The sequence below is a fragment of the Pyrgilauda ruficollis genome, unplaced genomic scaffold (genome assembly GCF_017590135.1).
Source record: "Pyrgilauda ruficollis isolate IOZ18807 unplaced genomic scaffold, ASM1759013v1 scaffold206, whole genome shotgun sequence".
Classification (NCBI taxonomy): domain Eukaryota; kingdom Metazoa; phylum Chordata; class Aves; order Passeriformes; family Passeridae; genus Pyrgilauda; species Pyrgilauda ruficollis.
Genome location: NW_024519874.1, coordinates 107,162 through 130,627, shown reverse-complemented (window position 1 = coordinate 130,627; position 23,466 = coordinate 107,162). Strand labels below are relative to the sequence as shown.

The 23,466-nt window shown below is 43.7% G+C and overlaps 1 protein-coding gene across 1 annotated transcript in view; it reads right to left on the bottom strand.

Moving 5' to 3' along the window:
• The window catches only part of ATRN (attractin), a 145,660-nt gene that overhangs the window by 55,518 nt on the left and 66,676 nt on the right, over window positions 1-23,466 (bottom strand). The window contains exons 16-24 of the mRNA XM_041467326.1: window positions 21,921-22,137; window positions 20,605-20,790; window positions 19,050-19,283; window positions 18,237-18,374; window positions 12,676-12,769; window positions 11,313-11,365; window positions 9,611-9,705; window positions 8,623-8,701; window positions 8,075-8,232 (exon numbers count right to left, since the gene is read on the bottom strand). Of these exons, the coding sequence (XP_041323260.1) occupies window positions 8,075-8,232; window positions 8,623-8,701; window positions 9,611-9,705; window positions 11,313-11,365; window positions 12,676-12,769; window positions 18,237-18,374; window positions 19,050-19,283; window positions 20,605-20,790; window positions 21,921-22,137 (1,254 nt within the window). The remainder of the gene's footprint in view (window positions 1-8,074; window positions 8,233-8,622; window positions 8,702-9,610; window positions 9,706-11,312; window positions 11,366-12,675; window positions 12,770-18,236; window positions 18,375-19,049; window positions 19,284-20,604; window positions 20,791-21,920; window positions 22,138-23,466) is intronic.

The following is a 23,466-nucleotide window of genomic DNA, read 5'->3' as shown; positions in this document are numbered from 1 at the left end:
ACTCTCACATGGCGAGAGAGATGCAGGGAGAGAGGCTCAAAACAGCTGTAGTTACAGCTAAGGAAAGGCAAGGGACATCATTAGCAAACAACTTAGGCATTGCAGTGCTTTCAGAAGCAACAGAAAAAAAGAACATTTTTGGAATAAAGGGTCCCAGAGAGTTGAGGATTATTTTATCTCTGCACTTACATCTCTTTCTTGTTAAATATGCACGAGGTACATAAGGACCTGGCAGGAAAACTGTCCAGATCAGCAACCTCACTGCGATTTCAAGCCTACATAATTATTTTATTAGAGCAATCCCTACCTATCTGAATGTGTTTTATTCTCTTTGGCCAACAACAAAGACACTTCTCCTTTGCCCTCACTGAGAGCTCTCATTCAATGAAACTGTTGCTTTTGGTTTGAGAATGACACTCTAATTTAGAGAAAGACTGGAAGCCTCCACAGGCCACATCCAGTCCTCAAGGATTATTTATCCTGTATCAAATATCTAAGCCTCCTTCCAGAGACAAATCAATGCATTTGAGACAGTTCAGGCCCTGCTTTTTAACTGTGGATGGTTTCTTCACTCTTTCCACGGATTATCAAAGCCTTTTAGTCAGGCTGTAAACCTCAAAGAGGGAAAGGCAGAGAGCATCACTGCTGGCAAGGCTCATGCCACCTGAAGAGGCTGAAAGCCTAAAATAAAAGGAATGTGTGAGGATCTGCTGTTCCTCCAGCTCTGTTTTGGGCCTGTCCTCACCTGGCAGGAGCCAAGGGTACCCAAAGCTTTCCCTGGCTGTAGCAAAGTGTCATCCATCATTTAGCTCTGGAGGAAAACAAATGCTTCCTGAACTACACTAAACATGAATGGCAAATAAAATTAAAGCTTAATTGAAAGTGATATTAAGATTCTTGCTAATGCAGACCACCTGTTTTAGGGGTAATGCTGCAAATAAAACTAGCAGGTTGATGGGGAAGAGCATTAGAAGAATTGCAAATCAAGACTGCTTTAATGAAGGAGCCTTACTTTGAACAATGAGAATTTCAGAAGGCTTCAGTATTTACATACTGGAGGACACAGCAGCAATGAAGCATTGAAATAAACAATGATAAAGATCAGAGTGAGTGCTTTGAGAACTGTGGAGTCTTCTTAAAAATGTAATTCCTGGCAGTTCGCAAAATACTGGCTAATATTTCCAACTTGAAGAGCCACATTCAGCATAAGAAAATACAAGAGCCATTCCTCAGCAGAATCTCAGCCTAGTGTAAAATTCAAAACGCAGCTGACACCAGGTGGCTCCACCTGAACTCTGCCTACAAACAAGACAGGAAATACCGCCGGGCTAGGGAAAAGACCTCTTTCCAACATCACTGCCAGCTCTGCCGAGCCAACCAGATGTGAAGCGAGTTTGCTCTCCTACATCCCTACAGACATGTTCGGCATATCACTGGAAATCAGTGGGAACTGTTCGCAGGTCAAAGGAGGCAATTAGTAACTATAACACAATCCTTTGGGAAACCCTTGGGCTGCAGAGGGAGGCAGGGAAGTCTTTTGATGCCTGTGAAAGAACAGAGCTTCAGCTATTCCCTTAAAACGGCTCAGGATAGAAGAAAAGGTCTTAAAAAAATCAGTAGTCCCAGGTCTAATATACAAAGCACCTGAATCCAAGAAAGTGGCAGATCTGAAAGGTTTAACAGGAGCACAGTTGTCCTCCCACATCTATCAGAAATCTCACTTCATGCAGCACTGCAGCTCTTCACTGGAGCACTAAAATGAGCATTTTCCTTCCAAGGTTGGATGCAGTCATCCTGGCAATGAGAATTTAAGAAAAGCAACAGAAGGCAGAGAGGGAGGGCCCCGAATGAAGGGGTTCATTAAAGAGCACCTCAGCTAATGGCTGACATCTCATTCCTGGGGACTGCACCTGCAATGGATCTGTATAGAGCAGCTGGAGCTGTGACACCTGGATTTCTCCTGTGGAGCCAGGCTGGGAGAGGTGGGAATGTTCAGCCTGGAAAGAGAAGGCTCTGGGATGACCTTATAGCCCCTCCCAGAGCCTAAAGCTGGAGAGGGACTGGCGACAAGGGCCCGGAGTTCCAGGACAAGGAAGAATGGCTTCCCACTGCCAGAGGAAGGGTTAGACGGGATTTGAAATTCTTCCCTGTGAGGCCATGGCACAGGATGCTCCGAGAAGTTGTGATTGCCCCGTCCCTGGAATTGTTCCAGGCAAGGTGGGATGGGGTTTGGAGCACCCTGGGATACTGGAAAGTGTCCCTGCTCATGACAGAGGTTTCACTTAGATGGTCTTTAAGGTCCCTTCCAATCCAAATCCATCTGTGATTCCAGGATTCTGTGTGCCAGTCCAAACACAGTGACTTGTGACAGTCACCTGGATCACTACCAAAAGAAAGCACCACAGACCAAATTCTGGTTTAACTACAGCACAGTTTAATTTGAGCCTGCCCCACATTTCCAGGTCCCATGAGTGACACTTTCTGCACTTGCCCCTCCTGACACCCCTGGTGCCAGCTGCCATCCGCTGAGGGGCCATGAATTGTTTCACCTTGCAGCTCACCACTCACCCTTTCAGCAGAGGAACCAGAGAGCAATACAGCATTTGGAGTGGGCTCACCAGGACCTTCCTGTCAGGGTAAACAGCATCTCTGGAGACAGAGTAACTATGACAACACATATGTGACTGAGCTAAACAATCCACAGATTGTCTTTCAGGTCCCTCCAAACCTGTTTGTTCTGTGAACTGAGTAAAAGGGATAAAGATATAAAGGAGACTATATAGATAACCAACCTGAAATAAATCAAGTAGAGGAAACCAGAAGAAAGTTTGAGAAACTAAAATTGAAGACAGCAGAGGCAATTTTAGCTATTTTTCCATTACAGCCTTTATGAAATCTATGAGTGGAAGGCAACAATTTCAGTGAGTTGAATGTTTCCCACTGGTTCTCAAAAGCACTTCAAACAGTGGGAGCTATGCAATGCTGCTGCAGCCGCCACCACGCTGCACGTGCAGCGATGCTGTGCAGTCACAGTGGCACTTTTTGAAGCCCAACACGACAATGAATTGCCAAGAAAATGATATATAGTAAATACCTAATGAGATTTTGCAAATGGTACATTTTGTATGCAAAGACTGCAAAATTCCTTCGCCTCTTTTTGTTTCTTGAAGCATTTGGTTCATAATTAACATTTAAGCGTGTTCAAATCAAAATCCTTCAACCAACACGAAGGAAAGACAGGAGGCAATTGCCAGTTAATGATACAATTACAAACTGGTTTTGCCTTAATCAGCTCCTAAACGTCTTACACATTCTCAGAACATAGAGATCAATGCAAGATGCTCGGAATCTGAGAGGAAAAAAATCAAATATCAAATGGGACAGAACATTAGTGAATATAAACAATAGTTTGGGTATGAAACAAGACTAAACCACCAATTTGTATTTAGCGAGTGGTAGCAGACACCATCAGCAGTAAATTGTGATGAAGAAGAAATCTTACAGTGAGGGGAGAGTTTCCTGTATTAGCAGATTGAATTTTCACCCTCCTGTACACTCTGGAGAGTAATTCACTCACTGGACTCGGCCCCAGGTAAATACACACAAGTTTAAACAGTGTTAAAACCTGCTGACATTTACACAGGTATCTAAGAGAGTTTAAAAATTCTTACCATTAACTACTTGTCAGCCCCAGAACTGCAGTTTCACCTCAGAGTGAACTGACTTTGCATGGATTGAAACCCATGAAGAGAACTCCTCTGAAAGTTTCTGCACTGAATTCCTTTGCTTCTTACTGTGCTATTGTACAGCAGATTATTTACAGTCAATGTCTTTCTTCTACTCTGAGCTAAATTTGGAAAGAATAACAAAGCAAACTCACAATGAAGATTAAGCAAAGAGAAAGAATAGTGGCGGAAAGATTACTATTACATTTACATAAGTGAAAAAAAATCTCAATCCCTCAATGCCCACTAATGTCCTTTCCTAAAGGGTGGACTCCCTTGGGGGAAGATAGGGAATGTTTAGAGCCAAGCTGAGGAGAGGAAGGTGAACAGCTGGGGTTTGCTAAATGCTTCAAAATTCTGTGTGTCCAACAAAGCAGAGAGAATGGAAATATCCAGACACTGTTGACAAGACCTTACCAGGATTTTCAGTAAAGCCTGGCAAAGTAAGGCTTTAAGTGAACTCCTTCATGCTTGGAATTGCTCAGAAAGGAGGAATTAGGAAGAAGATTGCTGTATTTTGAAGGCTTTCTGCATTTTGCTGCTTTAGTTCTTTTACTGAATAATTATTTTAAGTCATTAACCAGGCGGGGAAAGACATCCTAAACTAATATACTTTAAAAAATAAATGAACTGAAGTGGTTTGAAAAAGAGGTGGAGCAAGGTGGAGCAAGAGGTGGGAAAGAAGAGCCAGAACTGAGTATTGGCAAGGACACACATCTCTTACACAAAGGAGCACTTACACTTTCCAAGTGCAGATTTTAACAGGCAAGGAGAGAGAATAAATAAGAGACAGATTTCAATCAAGGACTTCAAGATAAAGTTTGCAATACTTAGAAAAACAAAATAATGTGGATTGTAGAATTCCTTTGCAGTGAAAGCTACATTTATAAAGTTTTCTGTTGCAAAATTTTGTATAAACACTCATGTTTAAATACATCTGTTGTACTGAAATTGAAAATAAGCCAGGACAAGTGAGTGTGTGCACAATGACAGTCAGTACTAAGAGAGTCAAACAAAGAATAAACCCCTAAAATATGATTTGGACATGCTGCACTGCCCAGGAGCAGCCCAAGCACACGCATGAGCTGCCAGGTGATGCACATACATGAAGACAGAATAATTTCCAGCAGCTTGGCAGGAGCAGAGTTTTCCTGACTTTGACACACTCTATTAAAATCAGTGTAATTTCCAAAGGAAATTGAAACATGTTCTGTCGCTGTGTGACAGTTTAATAGAGGGGGTGCAATGAGGAATACTGGAGGAGACGAGCTAGAAGATAAGAGAACAGTTTGCGTCCTGGCCATCCTGCAACATGGAGTTTTAATTAACAAGCCAGTCTGCCCTGAAGGACTGATCCCAACAACACAGGAACTTTTCTGCAGGGAAATCAGGGATGAACCCCTTGGAAAAACAAATGAGAGAAGGAAAGCTCTGAATAAAAACTATTCCTGAGAAGAATGTAGCATGGGATGAGTCAAGGACTGATGGCCAGGAAGTCTTAAAATCACAGAATCAGAGAATGAGGTGGGTTGGAAGGGATCTTAAAGCTCATGTCAATCCACTCCCCTGACATTGGCAGGGACACCTTCCACGAGACCAGGGCACTCCAAGCCCCATCCAACCTGGCCTGAAACACTTCCAGGGATGGAGCAGCCACAGGTTCTCTGGGCATTTGTCCAAAAAAAATTTTTGTCCCAAAAACCTGTACTATGATTTAGCTTCTATTTTATCATATCGAACACCAACTACAGAGAGCCATGAATTCACAAAAATGAAGAAAATTGGGGTATGGAAGGGACAGGTAGGGACACAGGTTGCAGCTGAGGGAAGGTCAATCCCTCACGGCAGATTGTACAAGACCTGAAAGGACACAGTTAGTTCTGGTTTTTAGCTATGCACTGAAGAGGAAACTGACAGAAATTCTATGGACCACAGACTGCTGGTCGCTGCCAGACTTCTTCACAAAAACTGTGTCTCAATGAATGAGCTGGTGCTATTTTAGACTTGGTTTTGGCAAGTAATAAAGACACTAAGAAGAGCTGGTAATAAAACATTAACTTGGATTGAGTGCATACAAGCACATTCACATTAAATTAAGGATAAAGAGAGGTTAAGTGTTGTAAGAGAATCAAAGTTCACTCTTTAACTATGAGAAATGAAATCAAACAGTAAAATCAAGTGGACTAAGGAGATCAGGAATGGGAAAGCTGCCATCTAAATATTTCTCTCAGGTCAAAGATGCAAAACTATTTGAAAGCTGCATCCTCAGAGCTAACCTCGAAAGGGACATGAGGACCAATTAGAGAGACTTTGTATTAAGGAGAGGAAAGGATTCATTAGCAATGTCTTTAAAGCCAGCAAGAAGTAAAGAGATAAAATAAGAACTGGCAGAAATCAAGCTGTGCCACTGCTCAGGAAATGAAAACAAAGCAGCAAGAGATGTTTCAACCATACAAGTAAAGGAAACCAGAATTGGAAGGGAAGAGTGGATGCTGTAAGGAGTGATAAGAGAAAAACCAGTCAGCTGTATCCCTAACACACAGTTCTGCAGCAATAAATAACAAAGAAATAAATCAGGGTATGGTACAGTCCAGCGCTGATTATGGAAAATCAAATATCAATCAAAATAACCGATAAGGTTAAAAAAAATTACTTTTTTTCCTGACTCCTGCGATTATGAATCTGATGAAAGAGAAGCTCAAATATTAAATAAATCGTTGCGTAAGTGCTCACCTTTGTACACAGATGCTACTTCCCCTACGACAAGTAGTACTTACATGAAAATGAGGAGGTTTGGGACTTGCTACTTGAGTATCCAATGACAAAGATTTTAAATTGCAGCTCATCAACTCCTCCACATTTAAAAATCAGGACTTGAAAATAAACTAAGACTTTACCAGTTTATGAAGTAAAAACTCTCCAGCTGCAAACTGATTACCAAAACTGTAAGTGATATTAAAAAGAGTCCAAAGCCAGCCTGCCAAATCTTCAGTCTGCAATCAACAAGACAAAGTTTCCCAAGTAATTAAAACCCAGTACCTTTAGGAGAAGGTGATAAGAACATGCCACAAGTATTCCTAATACTTTTTTAAAAATTCAGGAAAAATATCACTATAGCTTAAGGACCTTTTTTTCCACGGTGGATCTCATTTTCTTGCTCAATATTAACCTGTGCATTATTATCTAGTTTTCTTGCTCAATATTATCCTGTGCATTATTTTTGCTGAAAGAGTGAGCTTGCCTGACCAATACATTTGAAACACTGAGTGCATTAATGTGAAATGTCAGCTTTCACAAAACAATCGCATGAACAAGGGTGAAGATGGAAGGATTTGGGGTCCCGTATTTCACCAAGTTTCTTCAATAAGGCAGAATTCAAATATGCCAAGCTTTAGCTGAGATTTGTGGCTACCACATCCTTGTAACTGTTCGAGGCTGGACAGGGCTGGAGCAAGCTGGGCTAGCCAAAGCTGTCCCTGCCCATGGCAGCAGGTGGGACAAGACCACTTTAAAGCCCCTTCCAACCCAAACCATTCCATGATCTCCGCTCCAGACCTCCAAGGACTTTGTCCTTCAAACACCCACATCACTCTGAGCACACAGGGAGCTGATACTTGACCAGCCCACTGCAAGAAGGTGGCTGAGGCTGCTCTGAGTTGTGAGTCTCAGCAGCTGCAGGATCTGTGATCACAATCACAGAGTGATTCTGTCTGATTTTATCACCAATCACAGAGTGATTCTGTCTGATTTTATGACCACCAGTCAGAAAGTGATTTTGTCTGATTTTATCACCACCAAGTTTCACCCACTGCTCCTCCTGCACCACTTCATCACCACGGCCAGCCTGGTGCCCCAGGCACTGCCTGCCAACCAACTACCCTGAATAAAGGGGAAGGATGAGCTGCTCGTCCTGCACGTGTCACCAGCCTAAGGCAGCAGCAAGAGAAAGGGGGTGGCCCTTCAGCTGGGCCTTTTGAGTACCAGGCACTAAAGAGCTATTGAAGCATTTCCTCTGCCTGCTCTTTCCACGCTTCCTTTTTAGCTTTATCAGTCTTTTTCTACAACATCAAGATCTGCACATTTGAAGTCAGACACCTCGTCAAACACGGCCCTGTTAATAAATGAGTGTTTCTATTTCACAGCACATCTTCAGATCCACTGGGCTGAGGCAACATCAGAAGATGCCTCACACCCTCTCTCCCTCTTATCCAGGAACATCAAACTGTCTGCTCTGGGATTACACCAGGCTGGCTCAGCTTCGACTACTCCAAGCACAGCAAACTCCCACAGTTTTGAGAGAAATAGAAAAAGCACCTTTAAACAATTTGACATATATTAGCAGCTCTTACCTGTATTTTTATGGGCCAGGTGAAATTGCTGACATAAACAAAGAAGGTGATGTTTGGGTTGTTGCGGAAATCAAATTTCTCATTGGAGAAACTGTCCTTGTATTCTTTTATATTAGTCCTGGAAACAACTGGAATTTCCTCCCCAGCCTGTGTGCCAGCTGTTGTAATGAGTAGCAAGAGAAGATATTTCAAGGTGTATTTAAGAAAACAACCAAAAGGGCAAAGCATCCTAAATTCTAATTTAAAAAAAATAACCATTCAAAATTGACTATGTAAAGCTGCACTGCATTATCAAAACCACTGTGTGCAAGATGCTGCATTGTAAAAAACCAAATTTGCACTTTCAGTGGTTACAAAATACACTATTGAAGTTGAAAACATAGTTTTTTTTAACATCTTACTTTTCCCCTCAGGCTGACAATTTAAGAACACTATGCAAAAAGTACATAGGTTAAAAACCCCCCAAAATTTTCCCATTTAAATTTGCCTTTTTCAGAAACTGCTAAATGAAAAAATCTCCTGAGTTACTTAGATCATCCTCAACTTACTTGCAAAACTTGTGGACCAAGTAATGTTGAGGTTGAAGTTTTTAGATGCATTGATGAACATGTCCAGGTCTCTGTTTTGCTAAAGGAAGAAACAAAAAAAGAAACCACATTTTTAGGATAAGCAGTTTTGCTGTACTGTTTCCTAGGAAATCATTGCTACAAAAAAATTATCTTGAAACTTGTTACTTATGTAAAGAAAATGCATCAAGCTAAAAACTACATACTATATTTTCTGGAAGAAGTGTTCTCTTCCTTGAGGAAAACATAACAAAGAAGTCATGTGTACAGAATATCAAAGGGAGAACTGAGACACAAGATATGGGGTGAAAACGAGCAAAACATCTCTGCTCTGGAGACAGGCTGAGAGAGATGGGACTGTTCAGCCTGCAGAAGAGAAGTGCCTAAGGAGTGCCTGAAGGGGCTCCAGGAGAGCTGCAGAGGGACTGGGGACAAGGCCTGCAGGGACAGCACACAGGGAATGGCTCCCACTGGCAAAGGGCAGATTGGGCTGGGATCTTGGCAAGGAATTCCTGGCTGGGAGGGTGAGCAGGGGCTGGGCTGGAATTCCCAGAGCAGCTCTGGCTGCCCCTGGATCCCTGGCAGTGTCCCAGGCCAGGCTGGACACTGGGGCTGGAGCACCTGGGACAGTGGGAGGTGTCCCTGCCATGGCAGGCGGGTTTGGAGCAAGATGAGCTTTAAGGTCCATTCCAACTCAAACTGGTCTGTGATTTAAAAAATACTGGAATGGCTCAGAGGTTGTTCCACCAACTGGTAAGAATCAGCTGTAGTTCTTTATGAAATCTTCATGTGATGATTTGGGACTGCACAGCCAAGCCAAGGTCAAAAATCTCTGGTTGCTCCATGGAGCAGGACACTCCTTCCATATCACAAGACTACACCTAAAGACCCACAGAACTGTAACAATTCATTGCCTCCAGGGCCGAGAGAAGACAAAGGACAAAGTTAAAAGGGAAAATAGAAAATGTACCTCTTCAGGTGTTGCTACAAAGTTGATTGCTGTGTAATAGCGATCATCCTCCTGGGAAAGGCTGAAGGTGAACTGATAGTCGATGAGGAGAGTATCTGTAAGGAATGCAGGGAGACAGTTATCCCATCTCCTGGAATAAAGTAACTTCTGTAAAGGAAGGCATGATGTCACTGAAGGGTTTCTTGGACAACCAGGACACAACACTGTCGTGACATTGCTGCAAATTACTTCAACCTACATATGATCCCACATAAGGAACAAAAAACTCCAGGAGCTGAGCCTAGAGAGGGAGGAGAGGTGGCTTATTATACTTGCCAGGCAACAGCCTCCAACCTTGATCTAAATCAATATTCCTACCAATACACTGTAAAAAACATGCCAAAAGATTTACTTTTCCAGCCTGCAATACTGTGGTGATCAAAGGGAATAGCAGAAAAGCTCAGTAGCTGTGTAATTCCCACTTGGAAGGGGACAATGGTCCCCCCATTCCAGGTTTCTGCACATCAACAGATTTTCCTGGGAGAGGTGCTAGAGAGCAGCTGGTTAGTGTTGAACCCAGCTGCCATCCTGCTCTGGGACACATCCCAGCCAGGCATGCCAGGAGCAGCCTCTGGTCTGTCTGTCTGTCCTTGCCTGCTCCTGTCTGCCTGGGCTGGTGTAAGCCACAGCCACTTGTGGGGATGCACTCACCCACCTCAGTACCCTTCCACTATTGCACACTACTGTGACCTGTGCATATTCCTGAAGCCATGCAGAGATATTCCCAGCAATAATAACCAGGAACTGACACACCAGGTGCTGTTTCTCTCTCCCTGCCTCCCAGTGACCCCTCACAGGACTGACACAAGTCAGACAAGCTGCTGGTGTCCATCCGGACACAGCACGAAGAAACAGTCAGGGAACGAAACCAAGCAAGACTGGATCTGAACAGCACAAGGTTTTTCCTGTAAGAGCTGCAAAGTTCTGCCTTTCCCCACTGTTTGCCCACTTAACCATCCCTGCCACTTCAGCAAGAAATTTGGTCATTCTTACACAGAGATGCCATGAGGAGCCAGCAACGCCCTTGTTTGGCCACACAAGCAGAACTCAAATAAGCCAAAACCAGCCAGCTGATAATTTCTGTGCTGGACAAAACCACTACTGGAGACTTTATGTAATTTAAGATTCCATCTCTCCAAGCCTGCCAGGCTGCTGATTGCTAATATTTGCAAACAGAAGCTGGAAAGTTTCCATTAGGTAATCTGAATCTTGGCAAAGGATCTTCTGGAGCTGCATGGGACTCCAACTGCTCATTTCAGAGGAAACGTGGCAATTTTGAAATCCATTCTAACCTGGACCAGAATTTAAAATAAACAGTATTTTGCATTTCTAAAAATTCTAAGGACACTTTGTTTTTTACCTGTTAGGAATATAGTTTAGAGTGCTCTCCAAAAGACCAGATTTCATCTCAGTCACATGAAAAACATTCAAAACATTGTTCAAAAGATCCAATCATCACATGGACCTTATCAAGAAAAGTATTTTCATTCTCTTTAAACAACGTATTTGAGAAAAGTGAAGGTTTTTACAGCTATTTTTCAGTCCCTTCCTTAATCTCCCATACTTTAAACACATGCTGAGGCAACTGAAACAAGTTTTAAATAAGTAATTTTAAACTTCAAGCACATTTTTTATCTCCAAACAAAATCCCAAGGGTACTCACAGTAACATGTTCCTTTAAGTGGATTTCCCTGATATCTGTTTTCTACTTCACACCTAAAAAGAATACACATTTTTTAATAAATTGATTTTTTTTGTCATTCTACTTATTCCCAGCCACTAAATACCAGAAAACACAACCTGTGCTGAGAGCAGTACACAATTAAGGACAAATGTCTGAGCTAGACTGGGCTGATGAAGAAATTCCATGTTCCCTGCAAGTCCAACTCATATGCAGTAAAAGTGCAATATAAAATTCTGGATATTAGCATCTGCATCCACTTGGAAGGTATTTATTAGCTCTCCACAATGCATGGAACTGGATTAGCTTAGTCATTTATGGCTATTCCAGGTTCTATCCTATAAGTGTTTACTCATGTGAGCAATGCTTTAAAAATAAACCTGGCAATGAAATTATTTGGAATTAAATTATTTCCCCTAACATTACACTAAAAGCATTTCTGTTATGTTACAGAGAAACCTCCAGCAAATTTGTTGCTCTAAAACTGCTCCATTAAACTGCTCAAATGTCAAAGGCTCATTTCAGATATATTTACACTCCCACTGAACAACATCAGAGAGCACGGACGGTGAAATGTGCCGATTAAAAAGAAGCTATTGAGGGATACAGCAAAGCAGAGAGAGCCCAGAGCAGGCCCCAGAGCTGCTGCAGGGCTGGAGCCCCTCTGCTCTGGAGCCAGGCTGGAGAGCTGGGAATGTTCCCTGGAGAAGGGAAGGCTCCAGGCAGAGCTCAGAGCCCCTGGCAGGGCCTGGAGGGGCTCCAGGAGAGCTGCAGAGGGACTGGGGACAAGGCCTGCAGGGACAGCACACAGGGAATGGCTCCCACTGGCACAGGGCAGATTGGGCTGGGATCTTGGCAAGGAATTCCTGGCTGGGAGGGTGGGCAGGGGCTGGGCTGGAATTCCCAGAGCAGCTGTGGCTGCCCCTGAATCCCTGGCAGTGTCCCAGGGATGAGGGCTGGAGCAGCCTGGGACAGTGAGAGGTGTCCCTGCCATGGCAGGCAGGTATTTGGAGCAAGATGAGCTTTAAGGTCCCTTCCAACCCAAACTGGTCTGTGATTCTATGTATAGTTTGGGGCATGGGGATTTCTTCACCCATCCCTTCTGCATGATATACCCAGTTGAAATGTTTTTAAAATTGGAATTCTTCAGGAAATCATCCTGTTCACGATATTCCCCAGGGGACCCACGGCTGGCTGCACCCTCAGTGCAGTCAGTCAACTGTCAGGAGGAAGAAATGAGCAGAGACATCATAAACACAATCATTAAAAAATCTGGGGGAGAGGGGTGTCTAAGGTGGTACGTGAACAATTTTTTATTGCAAATAAAAAAGGGAAATGAACTCACAGCTGACACTCGTCTCCTTTGATTCCCTTGGTTGTGCAGAAACATTTCCCTGTGTTTGTGTTGCAGACAGACGCGTGGCCATTGCACTTGCAAGCTGTTGAGCAGAGGGGGAGAAGATGCAACGTTGAGTGAAGAAGAGAAACTAATTCAACAGCAATTAAGTCCTTTAGTTGTCAAACTGAGATACATCAACAATTAACGTGCAGATGAAAACCCACTTGGTGCTCTTTGCTTTCTTTGTGCTACAGAAGGCAGATGAAAATAGAACCATGAGTCAAAACAGAGCAAGCACAGGCTACTGAGGACTGGTGTTTTGTATGAAATCATCATTAGACTCAGCTTTTTAGCCTCAAAAATTCATTTAGTTTCCTCTTCTATTGTTAGACAGCAGGGGTGATACCATAACTAGGAAGGAAAAGACAGTATTTGAAATAATTTTAGGCTTGTTAACACATTTCAGCCAAATTCACAACTCTTGCGAGAAGAATTGGGAAAATAAAACAAAACCTGTGGGATTTCAGGGACTTTTTCCAGAAATAAATAAACAGGCCTTGGGAAAAATAATGTTTCATCAGTCCTACTCAGGAAATAATGTCATTATTAACAGCATCAGTAGAAAACATCTGGTGATAAGATGATGATGTCCATGCTGGGACTAGCTGGGGTGCATTCCCCAACATATTTTAGGATAACTTTGTGCCGAATGTCATTGAGTTGTGGTTGAAGCAAACCTGCACAGCCCTGAACTACTTCAGGTTTGGGGCATGCCCAAAACAGTCCACCTCATACACCTGGGTCTGCTCAAGATCCAACCCAAGGTCGCACGGCAAGGACACACAGGAGATCTTCATAAAAATGCTCCTGATTTAAGCTAAATGCTTGTATTAACACACTTTGAGACCTTTATTTACAAAGATGTAGAGGAGAAACATTCACAAAAACCCCCAAAACCAAAGCAACAAGTAAGAACAAAGCCTACACAGCCAGTTGACTTTGACATCTTGTTCACTATCACTGCAAGAACAGATTTAACAACTTCTGGCATGTAGGTGCCATTTAGGAGTCCTTCTGCCAATGCAGGTGCATCCATCTGGAGCTGTGCACAGCAGAGTGTACAATATAAGGAAAAAACTACACAAAGCAAAGATCCCTTGTTTATGGTCCTTGAGCTTGCTGGGAACAAGATGCTTTAAAGGCCGGAGCCTCCTTGTTAAGAAGACATATTCCTCCTCATTAAGCAGCCAAGCCAATCAATGTACCAGCAGATTCTTAGACATCAAGTCCCCATCCTGAATATCTCTGCCAGCCTTGGACCTTATTTTAGGAATCCTTTTGATATCTTCCTTCTGTTGGCACATAATGGAAGCTATACTGTATCAGGGACACTTAATTGCGCTTCTCAGATGTGGATGAGTGGTTTCCTAGCAGCAACACAGAGCAAAATAGGAAGAAGCAAAAAGACCTATTGTTGGAACAAGGAGACTGAATGAAAATTCAACAAAATAATTGTATTCTGTGAAGGAAACACTCTTTTCATTAGTGCCACTTAAAGAAAAATAAGCCTTAGTACTATTGAGAATGTCTTGTACTTCTTTCCTTATGCTTTGCACAAGGGAAGCAAAGTGAAGTGGATCAATATTCAATATGAACATACATGAAGTTTCTCCTGATTTTTTAACCTCAAATTGTTTAAAGGCAGACTGCAGCATCTTGAGCAATAACACGAATTTTTCTTTCCTCTCTGCTCTTTACCATATCAAGAAGACTGAACACTCAAATATCTCTATTTAAAACAACAGAATCTATTAATTTATCCACTTTCCTACAAGCCTGTAACTGGTGATCATTCACTAAATTTCTGGAATATGCACAGAGACATCTCATGACTTTTCAGAGAACTTTAAACTTTGGAAACAAACTATTGATAGAATGTTCTAGACAAGCTCGCTGGAGTCTACAAAGGACAATTTCCCACCAGAGTCAGAGGACAGAGCAGAAACCCAAAAGCACTGGAAATGGCTTTTTGACTGTGAATCGTGGTAACAGCCTGATGATGAACCACCTTCCACCTGTTGGTGTTCCTTCTATTTTCTCCACAAACCACGGGTCATGGGCTCAGAGATGGTCATGGGGGTTCTTACTGCTCTTCCCACGCTTGGCCAGCTTCCCAATGGCAACGCCATCACCCACCTGCCCAACCCTGCTCTTCAATGCCACGTGCTTTAGCTGCCCTGCAGGCCCCCATGAGCCCTGGGAGAGGGCATCAGGCAGGTCCATGGCACCAGCAACTCACGGGCCAGGGTGAAGGCAGCAACCAGTGAAGGCAGCAGGGATGTGTTCAGAAGTGCTGCCACAGCTGCAATCTGATTTCAGGCATAATAGTGCCTTCCCTTCACTTGCAAATAACTTCCTTATCTCCCACCAGCATATTTTCATGGGAAACTTTAACCAGAAAATTCAGAAAAATCCTGAATGAAGAGAAAGCACCTTGCAGCTATTTTTACATTTGATGTGCTGCATTTCCTGCCCTTTCTGATTAATACTTCTCTACTTGGACACTTCCTAAAAGCAACCTCTGAGGAGTGATTTACCTGCCACTTAGTATTATCTGCCTAGCTCTGCCAACACCAGGGCATATGATGTGATGCAAACAATTTTTTCAGAGAAATAACTGCAGTTTGACAAAATATTTTCAACACAAGTAATACAATCTTCTGTTGGGACTTCTTACAGGGATATGCAGGACTGAAGGCATTGAAATACAAGAGGGCAGGGTTAGACAGGATATTGGGCAGGAATTGTTCCCTGGGAGGTTCGGCAAGCCCTGGCACAGGTGCCCAGAGCAGCTGTGGCTGCCCCTGGATCCCTGGCAGTGCCCATTGGGTATCCCATTGGGGTTTGGAGCACCCTGGGGCAGTGGGAGGTGTCCCTGCCATGGCAGGGGGTGGAACAGGATGTTCTATTAGAGCCCTTCCAACCCAAACCATTCCATGATCCCAGGACTCACACTAGGCAGTGAGTGTGCAAGCACACAGATGTTTGTGTGTCAGGCTGGAGTGTACAACATTAGTCTGCAGCATGGCTGTGACCCTGGGCTCTAAAAACAGAGCAGCACTAAGTATTGCTCACAAATGCACAAAAAGAGTGAAATCAGCACATTATTAATGGGAAAGAATGGAAGGACCACAGCTGAGAGAAGGGAGAAAACAGGAGCTAGCTCTGCTACCCATCAGCCAATCCTTATCTGAAAAATTCCCCTCTGGAAAGGTTTTCACAAAGCAGAAATGACTAATAGGCAGAAGTCAGCCTGGCTGCATCAGATAGGGTGATTTGCTCTTGCTTTCCCTTTCCCAATCCACCTCAGTCTTTCTGCCCAGGTTCCTGCTTCCCTCATTCTTTCCCCTTCCCAGTAAACAGTGTTAAATCACAGCAAATTAAAAACCTGGGTCCAAAGCACTTGAGAGCAAAGCACTTCTGACATGAGCTACTGGTTCCATCAGATAAGGAATGAATGCTGTTATTTACACAATCTCTCTACAGATTTTCTAATTTCTTTTTCAGGCATCTGGATGATTTCAGTCTGTCATACATTATCTCAACAACAAACTATTTTGGGACAATCCCCATGCACAAGAGTCCAAAGGAACTTACTCTCCATTTCCACACGCATGGAAAAGCGACACCTACCAACAGGCACGTTGTGATCCAGTGATTAAAACTGAAAGCTCAGGGCAGAATTCTGTATTTTCTCAGGCAACACAGCCTCAATTTATTCATTACTTTCAAGTAAAGTTTAGAGCATTTCAAAGTATCTTCACCTGAAATGAGTTTATGAGTATCAGCAGTATTTCATCTGGCAGACAACGTTGTGAAATCAAGTGTCAGCGATGCACCCCCTCTGCTGAACCCCTGTCGCTGTGCTGTGTGCTGGAATTCCATATCCCTTTGTTCTAAGGGAGGCAGCTGTATCCCTGTGAGTGTTTCACCCCCTTCTTCACATCTGTGCACTGGGAAGTTCTTCATAGCCTCAACCATCACCATCTCCCTCCTCTTGAAACACGACTCCAGGCTCCAGCTACTGACCCTCATGTTCATCCAAAAGGTCAGCACTACTCCCAGTAAACATCCTAAATTAATATCCAAGTATTTTCTACTGGATTGTCGCCACATTTGGAAGAAGCAATAAAAAGTCTTCAATGTCCACTCATTAATCACCTCCACTTCATTCTTCCAGGCTGGCCATGAACCACCAACACTCATTTCACAGAAGTACTGACACTGCTCTGAGCAATGTTATTTTTATTCTACCTTTTCCATCACTGTATCTGTCTCATTCCACCTCACTATACTCCACTAACATAATTCACTGGGGCCAGCACTGTTTAACATCTCTGCTGGTGACAGAGGCAGTGGGATTGAGGAACCCACAGCAAGTTTGCTGGTGACAACAAACTGGTAAGGTCAGCATGCTGCAGGGGAGGGGGAACATCCAGACGGACCTAGGTGGCCTCCAAGAGTACCTGGATAGCACACAAGGGGACGTGGACAGACCAGAGACATGGGACTGTGTGAACTTCACTAAGTTACTCTTGGCAAGGAATTCCTGGCTGGGAGGGTGAGCAGGGGCTGGGCTGGAATTCCCAGAGCAGCTGTGGCTGCCCCTGGATCCCTGGCAGTGCCCAAGGTCAGGCTGGACATTTGGGGTTGGGATCCACCTGGGATAGTGGGAGGTGTCCCTGCCATGGCAGAGAATTGGAATGAGATGAGTTTTAAGGTCCCTTCCAACCTAAACAACTCTATGACTCTACAATTAAATCTCTTAGGAGCAAGAAGCACCTTTCCTCACATCTGCACCTCTCACGGCTGGTCTCTGGTTTACAGCTGGTCTCCCCATGCCAGTGCACTGAAAAATTCACAGCAGTTCAAAACTATGCCACAAGGTTGCAGATCAAAACTCCAAGTCTTCCATGTATATTTGTCAATATTAAATGCACTGGTCTTTCAAGGGAGACTCTTTCCCAGGTTGTTAACTGGACCTTGCACAGCTGAAAATGGTTCTTTGTGCCAAAGAGTCCCAAAGCACTTTACAAACTGAAATGCAATTTTAACAGGGTTCTCCTAATCCTCAACTGATATCCAGCCAAGTCCTCAGTGAAACATGGCAAGCCTTTATGAAGCAGACAATTTTAACTATAAACACAGAACACATTAACCAAATGGAATAGAAGGTGCCAGTTAGATAAGCAGAAATTTGTTCAAGACATTTGGATCAACATTGTTTCTTTTAAAAACAGGATCATCAAATGCTAAAATACAGACATTTTTCACTGTGGTCATTCCAAGTTTAGAAAGGAGGCTATAAAATCATCTTTACGTGCAAAGAAAGTAATTCCAGTCAGCAGTTTTAGTGTCTTTGATTTGAAGAAACAAGAACTGAGCCTTGCCCGCAGGAACGAAAACATGAATGATCAGGATATAATTAGCGTTAGGACAGCAGAGGAATGAGCAGAGAGTGAAAGCCATGGAGGAGCCCAGTGCAGGAGCCCTGGGGCAGCACTTACGCTGGCACGTGCCCCCGTTGGTGGGGTCCCCGTAGTAGCCCGAGATGCAGGTCTCACAGTGCCTGCCCGTGGTCAGGTTCTCACACTTCTCACAAATGCTCTCGTTCACACACCTGCTGTGCCCGTTACACTGACAGGCTGCGGAAAACAGCAAAACAGGAAAACTCTGAGCACTGGTGTTCAAATACAGCTCACAGAGACCCTCAGGAGGCTGCACTGTGCAGAGGACAAACGAAACCATTTAATGAACCTTCCTGAGAGGCTCTCAGTATCTCGGTATCTCCTGATAGCGATACATGGACCCAAAGACAGGTGTATATCAAAAAATGGAATTTACAGCAACACATGGAAAACTGAACTGCAAATCATTCCATGCACATTGGACTGGAAGCTGCTGGTGGGATGGATTTACAAGGAACAGGGATGGGAGTGTTGGTTTTGTGTCAAAAACACCAGTTAAAAATCATCCTAATCATTACTAACACTTAAGTCAACCTTCAAAGGAAGATCTGTATTTCTTTCAAATAGCCTTAAAATAAATAAAGAAACAGAAGTTAAAATCTCAGTAAAGATTTGTAGGGAAAGGAAAAATTTCTCCCAAGTAATAAATAATAATGTCTTCATGCAGCAAACCTGTGCGGCTCAGCTGCTTCACAGTTCCTTCCATCTCCAAGTGTGTAATTCCTACTTATATTCCATGCTCCTCTCCTCCCTCTATTAACAGGAGGGAACACAAGACACCACCTTAGTCTTACAAACTCTCTCTCCTTGCACTCAGTGGAAACATTGGACAATTAAACACTGCTCGTTTACCTGGACACTGGATAAAGGACCAGTTGTAGCTGTTCTCCACAGGACACATGCTGACATTGAGAACAGGCTCCAAGCTGTGTTTCCCTGGCGTGGATGGGGTCGGCATCCTGACAGGGCCCCGGTAAGAGCCCTCAAGGCACTTGCCCTTGCCGGTGTTGCTGGGATCCGTGCACCACCCACAGCCCGGCTGCTCCAGGCACTGAGCACATGTGCAGTAGCCTGAGCAGTTTTCAGCTACAAAAAAACAAACCAAGATACAACATTCTGGAATAAATCACTGTCTCAAACATAGGCAACAAAAAATGCAGAATGCATTCTATAACTATATTTTCATCTCATCAAAATATTTATCTCATCAAATCTAGAAATATTTATTCTGATATTCACAGCAACATGTTCACTCCTATCAGCATATTTATTCCAGAATCTAAGATAACTATTAACAAAGGTTCCAACAGTCATGAGTTACAAAACAGCACAACACAGACAGAGGTTTTTCGAACCATTACACGCCACCCTCTAACACCAGAGGTTAATGTTCCCTCTACAAAATATCTCTGATTTATTTAAAATAGATTGGATGATCAAATGAGCCATCTGGAAGCAAAGGCTAAAAACCAGAGAGTTTAGTCACTTGGAGCCTCTTCCTACCATGTTTCAGTATCACATGCTATTATTTCAAGTATTTATCTGAGGCAAAAAGCATAGAATACAAATAAAGAGAATAAAATTCCACCCTTTAGCCCCTCCTTTCTCTAATGGAATTAGATTTTAGGGTGACAAACTCTTTACATACAAAAATTTTTTCTATTTCTTTCCCCACACCGTCTTGAAAAATATTTTCTGGATTCTTAGTGTTGCAAGATAAGCAGACTTTCTATTTTGATGTTTAAATACACAATATTTGCCTTCAAAAAGAAAAAAAAAAGTTTGTTTTCCATTATTTTAGCTTACTCATCTCCTGCCTGATGTTTCCTCCAACTTTTGACCTCTGGCAATATGGGAAGTTCATACTTTCGTGTTCCTTAAATTCATTTTCTTCATCTCTTATTTTGCACCATTTTGAGCTACTTATGATGCCCCTGCTCACACCCAGCCCCTAAAGAATTCAACATAAATAAAATAATTTCTACATCTTCACTTGTTTTAAGTTTTTAGGCCTTTTTACGCCAGTTTGAAAGGAAAACACACTATTCCAAAGAGCCACGAAGCTTTTGCAGTTTGCCCTCATCTACCTAAAAAGGGCAAAAAAGCAAATAATGTCTATAAAATGAGGGAGGAATTCCTACTACAGTCTGTAATTAGACAATACTTCAAATACAACACTTGTGCAAACCCTAATTTGGATTTGATAATCAGGCAACTGCAGAATGCTTTGGGCTGGAAAGAGGCCGTGCTGTTCCACGCCCTGCCATGAGCAGGAGCCTCCTGCTGGACCAGGGTGCTCCAAGGCCCATCCAGCCTGGCCTCGTTCCTTCCATCCCGGGGATGGCCAGCACACCCCACAGGCTCTCCACAGCCCGTCCCCAGCCCCGAGCCCAGCGCGGTCACTCACGGGGACAGCTGCTCATGGTGTACCACTCCATGCACTGCCCGTAGGGGAAGGAGGCCACGTAGGCGTTGGAGTCCACGCACTGCTGCATGTTGCTGCACCACATGCACTCGGAGCTGCCGCTGGTGCACTCGGCGCAGGCGGCGCGCAGCGCGCACGGCGTGCGGCACTGCTTGGCGCTGTGGTTGGCTGCGGGAGGACAACATCAGCTCTGTGCCAGGAACAACCGCGCCGCGCTGCCGCTGGGAACGGACCGCAAGGACCATCCATCCCATCCCGTCCCATCCCAGCCCTCCCACTGTCCCAGGCTGCTCCAGCCCCAGCGTCCAACCTGGCCCTGGGCACTGCCAGGGATGCAGGGGCAGCCACAGCTGCTGTGGGCATGGAGCAGTGGTCTCTTTTCTCTGCAGTTCTGCTGATGCATTCCTTAGTCACCCTCCCCAGCAAAGTGCAGGGTAGAGCCCTGCTTTACATGAGCACTCAGGCACATGCTTTAAGTCATTTGATCAGTTCCAGACATCAATCAAGCACTGAACTAACTCAGCAGTTTGTAGTCTGAGCCAATGCTTTAAGTTTTGCTTCAAGTGACTGTTCTCAGACCATAAAAGCCAGCACAAAGCTTAAACCCAAGTGCTGCAAGTGAAAATATAGGGAATTTTGAGTTCAGGTTCCACATCCAGGATTTGCATCCTGCTCTTCTGCAAAGAATGATTTCAACTGGTGCAGTGTACTTAAAATTTCTTTTTAATCAACCAACTTCCCTAATACTTAAAGTGGCACTAATTGGTATTCAGAAATGATCAGCTACAATGGAGAATTAACAGACCAAGCCATCTGAAAAGATATGCAGTTTCAATAAAGCTGGAAGACTTTTCCCAAAAGCAAATAGCTTGTTTTTTTCAAAGTTCTCGTATCTCCAAAGTGTCTTGGCCAATTAATTTCAAACTTTGATAAAATCCTCCTCTGGCTACATAGCAGGGGAGGAGAAAAAGGGGAATTCAATCAGAAAGTTACTATTAATTTTTTTATTTCTTTGAAACAGGAGAATGCTCCATACCATAATTACCCTAAATGTCACGTGTAGGTATGCAATTAAGAAAAAAATAATTAAAATAACGTACTTCAAATATTTTACAGTTAACAGCATAAATGTTGAGCCATTTTTAAAATTTCTATTTCCTGCATAAAATACATGTAAAACACACTTATTCAGAACTATTTTTCTTTGGCAAAGTGATGCTGCAACTGGTTTAAAATGTAATAAATTGCATTCTCTTTACCTTCTAGGAAATATAAATCAACCAGACGGCTGCTTTTACCTGGTCTTTCACACACAGAGCCGTTGACCTCATTGATACAAGTTGCTGCCTTCAGTCCCTGTTGGGAAGGCTCAGCTAAATATCCACAAAATCCAGCATCACTGGGTTCATCGGGCAGCCACTGGACGAGGGTGTTGGTGAAGGGAGACATGTCTTCCCAGCACCAATAGGACACATTGATTTTCCTCAGTCCAACCCATGGAGTCAAAGTTTTGGGCTAGAAATAAAGGAGCAGGTCAAATCTAAATTAGTGTTGCTGGCTACAAACTTCATAAGATCCTATAAGACAACTATTTCTAGGGGCAATTTATTTTTTGGCACACTTTGATTTTGGGGAGGAGCATTTGAGCTCTGTTGGTATAGCATGTGGTTTTACTGCTAAAATAAGTAAACATCACCTACTTCAAACTGATTTTACGCACTTTTATACCCTAGAGCTGCAGCTTCCAACAGCAACAGGGTTACAAAGCATATCATGCTAACACCAACATATTTTCTTGTTATTACTACACATCTACATAAGAGTTTACTTGAAAAAGGAGCAACTGCAAAGCAGAGCCTCCCCCAGCACAGCCACCAGTGATCCAAGCCCCAGTGTCCAACCTGACCTTGGGCACTGCCAGGGATCCAGGGGCAGCCACAGCTGCTCTGGGAATTCCAGCCCAGCCCCTGCCCACCCTCCCAGCCAGGAATTCCTTGCCAAGATCCCAGCCCAATCTCCCCTGTGCCAGTGGGAGCCATTCCCTGTGTGCTGTCCCTGCAGGCCTTGTCCCCAGTCCCTCTGCAGCTCTCCTGGAGCCCCTCCAGGCCCTGCCAGGGGCTCTGAGCTCTGCCTGGAGCCTTCCCTTCTCCAGGGAACATTCCCAGCTCTCCAGCCTGGCTCCAGAGCAGAGGGGCTCCAGCCCTGCAGCAGCTCCGGGGCCTCCTCTGGGCTCTCTGCAGCAGCTCCACGTCCTCGTGCTGTTGGCCCCAGGGCTGGGGCAGCTCTGCAGGTGGGCTCTCACCTGAGGGGCACAGGGACAGAGTCCTCCCTCCCCTGCTGCCCATGCTGGGATCAGCTCAGGATACACTTTCCCACCTTATATGCATTCTATTCTAATATCCATTAAAACAGGCTCCTAGTCTCTTTAGGCTCACTTTTCAAAGGACTCTGTAGGTGGAAAAAGAACCCTGTAAATTATCAATTCTTTTTTATACAGCGTAAAGATTTAAACACTATGAGGGAAGGGTTACCATGTTTCTTTAGGAATTTACTCTACACTCAGCTACTGGAATATCCAGAAACACCTGGAGCTGTCAGAATCATGTATTTTTTACAGTATCCCAGGCCTGGCTTCCTGTTTTACAAAAGACTTAATGAACAATCTTGCTTAAACTGCACCCTACCTTTCCTTGGCTATATTGACTCCTCTCTAAAACACTAATTGTTGAAACTCAACTTCAAAATTACAAAGGGAATCAAGGTAGGGAATGTTCTTAATAGGGGAATATTTCTCTTAAGTACTGAAGCATGTTCTCTATTGAAAAAAAGCAATCCTATTGCCTC